This window comes from Glycine max, chromosome 9, assembly GCF_000004515.6.
Source record: "Glycine max cultivar Williams 82 chromosome 9, Glycine_max_v4.0, whole genome shotgun sequence".
Lineage (NCBI taxonomy): Eukaryota > Viridiplantae > Streptophyta > Magnoliopsida > Fabales > Fabaceae > Glycine > Glycine max.
The window spans coordinates 42,232,910-42,240,898 of record NC_038245.2 but is presented as its reverse complement, the minus strand read 5'-3'; the positions used below and the strand labels follow the sequence as shown (position 1 = coordinate 42,240,898).

Below are 7,989 nucleotides of genomic sequence, written 5' to 3'. Positions count from 1 at the left end.
TCCGAAGAGTCCCACTATAGCTGTAGAATGATTAATGTATGTCTAGTGATCGAAGGCATTATTACTACTTTCCTTGATGTGATCATCACATATATCTAGGTTACCTTAAATTCTTCTGCCTTCAACTTTGTCGACAAAAGGCTGGCTTCCCTCACCGCCATGTTTGCTTCTTTATGGTGTGCATGCATTACAGTTAGTGTTTGTCAATCGAGACTAAATTAATTTTAGAATTTACTAATTTTTAATTTCTAATATATATATATATATAACAATTAATAAAAAAATTCATTTTAATTAAAGTTTTAAAATAATTATTATTATACATAAATTAACAAATTTGTAATACATATCTTTACTCTCTTTGTTTCTTCTTCTTGAATGCTTTTCTTTACATTATAATATATAGGCTATTTACTTTTAACTTTAATTACATCATAATTCATAAGCCCTCTGCCCTCACACTAATAAACTTTTAAATTGAAAGATGAATACATATCATTATATTGTACGAAATTAGACAATCTTTTTTTATTATCAGCGAATAAGAAATATATTAATTGATTACTAGGTACCTTGTACCTAGAACTTGTATACAAGAAAAGATCAAGGATCCAAAAGAGAACTGTGTACAGAATCAATAACATGAGAGAGTTGTTTTAAATTTATAAAAATAGATAGAATTAATAAAAAGAAACTGTATCATTCGACGTTGACAACGACTCCTAAAAGTTTCGTCCAAAACAGTCTCATACTATTAAAAGGAAGTGGGTTAGGATCACACAATATTTTCTATTTTAGGGTGGATACTATAGGTAGATGGAACAAAATAAGATGAAAAGGAAAAAAATTGATATAGCTTGCTAATATATTCATAATAATAAATAATTGTGTATATGTTAATATATATATATATATATATATACTTATAAAACAATTTAACTAATTTATCAATAGAATCGACCATTTAATTTAATTATTTTGTTTTTATAATAGATGATACTTATACTTAATAACCTCGCACATGTCGCGGCATAATTTTCCACTAAAAATGATAGTGAAAGGAAACTTGACTGGTTAATGCATGGTTATACTTTCTCTCCAAGTACGTAAGTTCAATATCTTTTGATTCTGTAAGTAAAAAAAAAAATTAATTTGGACACATTTCTACTAATTTTTACGTGTCAGATCAATTACAAGTTCTAATAGTAACAATCAAATATGTGGGTAGGGGCGAAGGTAAGTTAGGCTCTCCGTTAGACAACTATGTTTCAGTCCGTTTAAAGTTTGGATTGATTTCATTCATTTAGGAGAAAAAAAGACTCAAATTTTTTAAATAATTTTTTTAGTTAAATAGATCAAATCACAAATCTTAAAAAATGGCTATTAAGTCTCGCATGTTTGTTTATTTAATAACAATATATTTTAATAAAATATTATTATTTATATGATATGCAATATCATAATTATTTTAATTATATTATAAATTATTTTAGTAGTTTGACTATTAGAATCATTTTAATGTTTAAAATATGGTAATTTCTATAAGCATAGATAGGTAACAGGAATCAGAGTTATTTTCTTTTGGTTTTTAGGCAAGTTTTAACCAAATTTTGCAGTTTAAAATTGTGTCATTGTTTTTAATTAACATCTTAGCTTTGTTAAAGAAAAAAGATAGATATGAATACAAGGCATCGAATTTTGGACAACGTAAGAATAACATGTAAGTTATTATTTCACACTCTAATATTTTAATGCATAGTAATTTTATTATTATATAATATTTTTTACATTTTTTAATATGAAATAAACCTTTAAATAAATTAACAGGTTAGATGAAACTTATATAAAGGCTGGATCCAAACTTAAAAAATAAACTCATGACAAATGACATATATAAGTTTGAGTTATAAAAGTATAAAGTGAGTTAGGCCAAACTTAAGTAGGATCCAATTCATTTAGTTTCTATCCGTATATGCGGGTATAACAAAAAATTTGTTTTTTTATAAGACAATAATTTAATTTTATGTTTATAATTAATATGACTAATTAATTATACATATTTATTACTATCATATTATATTTTATTATAAATTACACATATCATCTAATCCAATTACTTAGAGAGTTAACATAGTGATATCAAGATCTATTGCATTCATACTAGACGAAATGATCTATTTAGTTGGATATGAAATTCTCTTAAATCAATAATAATTACAAATTATAAGTAAATCCAATAAATTAAACAACATGTTCTAACAAAAAAATTTGTCACATCAAATACTCAAGTTGAATATGAGAGAGTAATAAATATGATACTTTTTTTTCTCGGAGGAATTTTACTTGAAAGACGTTGTTAGAAACTAAATCTATATATTTCTAATGGAGATTCAAATTGTAATTGGTCTAAATAATTTAATAAAATATTTTTAAAAAATTCTTACGAAATTAATAAAAAAAAGTGTTTATAAGTTTAACTGTAAAGTTATTAAAATAAATTAAGGGAAATTATCGGTAAAAGTCATTGCATTTGACAAATATATTTTTATATTACTAAATTTCATAATAAATGAATATTTTCAAATATATATCATATTATAATTAAAAATCAGAATAAAAAAATATTTTGAATATATAAATTATAATAAGTAATTTGAATTGTGATATAAGGTTATTAAACTCTTTCAAAATGGAATAGGGAATTTTTTATCTTTTATTTTTACAGGAAATGACATACGGAATTAAAGTTCCCAATGCTTCTCATATTTGCCAACAAGAATGCTAATAATAGCTCATTGGTTAAATTATATTTAAACATAAATTTTATTAAATCGAGTTTTAAAAGTTGACTATATAATTATTAAAGTTTTCTCTTTCACAATCAATCCAGAGATACCATAAATACATATATGTGTATGTATCGACGAAGAAACACAACATAATAAAATAGCTTTAAAACAATATCATTTAAATGATAAATATATAGAGTATAATATCTTAATAAAAAAAAAATGACTTCGCCATTCGCCACACGAAAAGACTTGTAATTAATTAAAAGCCAAATTCGATCTCAAGACAATTCAAGCGACGCATTAGAGTGGGGCAAATTCATCTCCCATAAATAATAAATTCTTTCAAATAATACATAGTTATTCGAAATAAATTGTTATCTTATATTATTTTATATAAAGCTATAAAAATAATAAATGAATGAAAGATAATAATAATTATATACAAATTAATTTAATCTTATCATCATTAATTCATATTTAATTTTTTTATCATTAATATTATAAGAGATATTAGTGAATAAAAATAATTAATGTAATATCAAAAATATTAAAATGATAATTATTCTATAATTTAATTTATAACTATTAGATTAAAATATACTTTTCATTTCTATAAATATTAAAATATTTTATATCCCAAAAAAATTTCAGTATAAGAAACAACGTTAAACTTTGATCCAAAACCATTTCAAATTCCGCATTCTCGAATTTCTCCCAATTGTCCAAAGCAAAAGAATTTTATTCTTTTTATTAAAAAAAAAAAAGCCCCAAAACACCAAAGATGCCTTGAAGGTCTTCCAATTTGAAGACTTAGAATCCACTGTAATGCCATTTACCCCGAAATAGTTGCCACTACTAGAGCCTATATATACTCATTGCAACCAGGCGTCCAACACAAACAAGTAAGTAGTACCATCTTGTAAGTAGTTATTTATTTTCTCATAAACCCTCTTAAACTCCACTTTAGTAGTGTGCACATACATGCATACATATCTGATATCTGTTGTTGTTGCTATTGTTGTTAGTACGATGGGTTCCATTGGTAACAGCGAGGTTAAAAATCATAATCAGCACCATGAGGATGGTGGTGATAATGGGGTGAATTTCTCGATCCAGAGAGGGTTTGGGACGAAACTGAAGGAGGCGTTGAAGGAAGCGTTGTTTCCGGACGACCCCTTCAGGCAGTTCAAGAAGGAGCAGAAGCCAATGCGGAGAGTGATGAAAGGGGTGCAATACTACATCCCAATCTTTGAGTGGCTCCCTACTTACAATTGGCGCCTCTTTGTCTCTGACTTGATCGCTGGCCTAACCATCTCAAGCCTTGCTATCCCTCAGGGCATTAGTTATGCCAAACTTGCTGACCTTCCTCCCCTCGTTGGCCTTTGTAAGAATCACTATTTCACCTCTTTGCACTTAATTAGCGTGTTTGGCATCATCATCTTTTGCATTTAATCACTTTTGCCTACACATTCATATAATGTCTGTCTCAACATATGCAATATTAATTGCTTTCTTATTTCTATACTCTAGTACATACTCCTTAAACCATTGATTTTCTTTGTTCAGTATCCGCATTCGACAGCAATTATGTTTGACCAGACTTAGTATCCGATCACAATTGCCTCCCAAAGAAAATATATGTAGAAATGAAAATAATAATAATAATAATTGATTTTCTTCATCCTTTGTAAATTTGTGCACATGGTTCATGGATTGAATGTGTGTGAATTTTATCAACAAAAGATAATAGATTAATAAATTTTTATCTCTTCTTTGTCTATGATTGATTCAATCCCTTATCTGGGTGCTTAGACATTTACGTACTTCCTTTGACAGTTTTTCCTTGTGATATAAAGAGTGGCTATATAGTTATTCGATTTTTAAGGTTATAAGTACTTGTTTTCGATGAACTGATTTTTTTTATATAATTGTTAATATTATTAGTTTTTGTTAGTAAAAAGAATCAAATGTTTTTCTTAATCATTTAATCTACTTTATATCTCATATCTCTGAAGTGATATGTTTTGATTTGACTTTTTTTTATATCAGATTCCAGCTTTGTCCCACCTTTGATCTATGCTGTTTTTGGGAGTTCAAGGCACATGGCAGTCGGGACGATAGCAGGAGCATCGTTGCTTATTGCTCAAACCATACAAACCGTGGCAGACCCAGTAGAAGATCCAACGTTGTATCTTCATTTGATTTTCACCACCACCTTTATCACCGGTGTTTTCCAGGCTTGTTTGGGATTATTTAGGTAAGAACAAATTCATTTACCTTAAACCACCCTCTCATGTGGGCCTGGCCATGAAAAGTGATTCCATCGGTTAGGGATGTGTTTGGCACCAAGAAAGCAAAATAAAACTAACAAAGAAAAAATATGTAGCTGGCTATCCAATAACCATGTTGCCTCAAACTGAAGAAAATTATTTATTATGCTCCAACAGCTAATAACTCATGCATACCACTGGCTAGGTTAATTCAAAGTTATCAATTTCTTTGGTAAATTAAAATTTTCAATTATCATGTGTGAAGATTGGTCATGACACATGTGTGATTTTTTATTTTTTAATAAACACGTTTGTGATTTGAGATTATATGTAATAATTTATCTTGAAATTAGAATTTTATACAAATTACCCAAACCTCTACTACAAGTTTAATTTGAATGCAACTGAATAAGTTTCATTCTATTTTTGTGTGGTGGGTGATGAGAATGAGGAAACTTTTTGTAGGCTGGGGATAGTGGTGGACTTCTTTTCCCATGCTACCATTAATGGCTTCATCGGAGGGACAGCAGTAGCTCTCATCCTCCAACAACTAAAGGGCGTATTTGGAATGAAACATTTTTCAACTAAATCGAACATGGTCGAAGTGGTGAAGAGCATTGTCCGCAATAGACACGAGGTTAGTATAGAACAAATTGAAATTAGTGCCCCTTTATTTTGGCTTGACCGATCAAAATAGTAAAAGGTTGCCATACGAAATCCAATTATTGCATATAAGGATAGTTCCCCCTAAAAAATGATAATGATATCTCAACTCAATTGTAGCTTCTTTGAATAGAAGCATCGATCAAGTTGCAATATCTCACTTACCCACACGCACATATGTGCCCATCATTTTTTATAGGAGTAGTTTTTTTTTAATAATTATTCATTTATATATATTTTATCTTCACCAACGCACATGAAAGTATAACGCATAACTAATAAATTTAATCACTAAGGGCACTGATAATTTGACCAGAAACATTTAAATAAACTAGTAATCCTAGGACATGAGATTTTAGCATTATAACCAAAAAGAATAACTTTTGCATCTCTATATTTTATTATCATCTGGATGTCTTTTTTGGGGGTTGAATCAATTGGTACTGATGGGGCTCGAATCTTTGGCCCAAGAACGCAAGAGGAGGGATTGATCCGTGTCATCTTGACTTGATTCTAATTTTTTTATTTTTTTTAAGAAAATCGAATCAGGTTCTCCTATCCTTATAGAATAAAACATGTTTCATCAAATCTTCTTCATGGAAAACTTGCTTTATTTAGATAGGGAAAATCGTATGGGCCAATAATATCATAAAAAATACTTTCACTGGCTTAAAAACGCCTCACTATGCGAAGAATAGCCCATCAAGATGAAAGATCTGCCAGAGTCTTGATGTTAAACAAACCCCTCCCCCCGGCTTTCAGTTTTGCAATCTAGCTCGGAAACATCCCGCATGAAGTTCGTACCACAAGTTGTATGTTCAGCGGGTTTCATTACTTTTCTTCCATTCTGTCTGTGAAGATGCAAATTACCTACACCTAGACAGAAAAATCCCATGAAACTTCACTGTTTCCTAAGATTGGTTTTGGACTTTTCCAGTACAGCTTATGTGGAGGGCAAAGAACGCCACCTTCTACGGGCCAAAGCCATGGGTGAAATACCACTTTAGAAGAACTATAATTCTAACCTTGTGTCAGGACCTAAGGGCCTACACAACAAATGGTATAGAATACACACTAATTAACATGCATGACTCTTGTATAAAGACTTGACCAATTTTTCATTAATTCTATTTTTCCCTTTTAATTTCTTTTGTTTCATCGAAACAGTCCTCATGCTAATTCATATTTTAGAAAAAGAAAATTGTTATTTCTATATATAATTTGGAAATAACGTAGGTGAACTTCTTTTTTGATTTATTTAACAGATTAGGTGGGAACCTGCGGTTCTTGGCGTCATCTTGGTTGCTTTCTTGCAATTTACCAAGCACCTGGTGAGTACGTGCTCTATCGGAAGATATAGTCCTTCTCATTTCAGCTTTCTCTTTTCCATATATTTATTTTGATAAAGAACAAGGAAAATATTTTGATAAAGAACAAGGAAAAGTGGAGTGAGAAGAATTTTAGTGCCCCACTCAACCTTGTTTGACATTAAGAATTTCAATATCAACAGATTATGAATATAATAATTATAGCAAGAATACTAAAAGAGTAGTAGTAAAGTCACGTTAGACAAAGAAAATGTAGCAATATTTCACAAAAGACATACTTGGTATTTCATCATATATACTATTGGTATTTTTTTAATTAATTAAGTTAATACGTGTATCAAAGTTAATTTATTCTAATAGATTATTTCACCTTTTGATACAATTAATTTTTCAGAGGAATAAGAATCCAAAACTCTTTTGGGTAACGGCTATAGCTCCAATGGTGACTTTAGTAGTTTCTGGGGTTTTCACCTACCTCGTCAAGGGCCAAGATCATGGAATTCAAATTGTGAGTTAGATATAATTATTTTTTTTTTCACTTTCTAATATTTTTTTAAGTAAACTTTCTAAGAATCTTATATACCATAATTTCATTTTTTTTCTTATGTATGAAGTTGATTAATTATATAGGTGGGCCATCTAGATAAAGGACTAAATCCCTTGTCCATCCACTATCTGAACTTTAATTCTAAATATTTACCAGCAGTTATGCAAGCTGGTCTTATCACAGGGGTGTTGTCATTAGCGGTAAGCAACCAATTAGTTCCAACCAATCATCATCTTCAATACTATTTTTTCAATTTTATTTATTTATTTATCAATTTACTTAATTTTATTAGGAAGGAATAGCAATAGGAAGAAGCTTTGCTGTTGTTGATAATACACCTCATGATGGGAACAAAGAGATGATCGCTTTCGGCCTTATGACTTGTCCGG

At 29.4% G+C, this 7,989-nt stretch overlaps 1 protein-coding gene across 1 annotated transcript in view; it reads left to right on the top strand.

Moving 5' to 3' along the window:
• The first annotated feature begins 3,692 nt into the window (after window positions 1–3,692).
• LOC100789107 (probable sulfate transporter 3.5) overlaps window positions 3,693–7,989 on the top strand; it is a 6,114-nt gene continuing 1,817 nt past the window's right edge. The window contains exons 1-7 of the mRNA XM_041005037.1: window positions 3,693–4,176; window positions 4,842–5,049; window positions 5,528–5,699; window positions 6,991–7,056; window positions 7,448–7,561; window positions 7,684–7,800; window positions 7,893–7,989. Coding sequence (XP_040860971.1) covers window positions 3,774–4,176; window positions 4,842–5,049; window positions 5,528–5,699; window positions 6,991–7,056; window positions 7,448–7,561; window positions 7,684–7,800; window positions 7,893–7,989 — 1,177 coding nt within the window. The 5' untranslated portion in view covers window positions 3,693–3,773. The remainder of the gene's footprint in view (window positions 4,177–4,841; window positions 5,050–5,527; window positions 5,700–6,990; window positions 7,057–7,447; window positions 7,562–7,683; window positions 7,801–7,892) is intronic.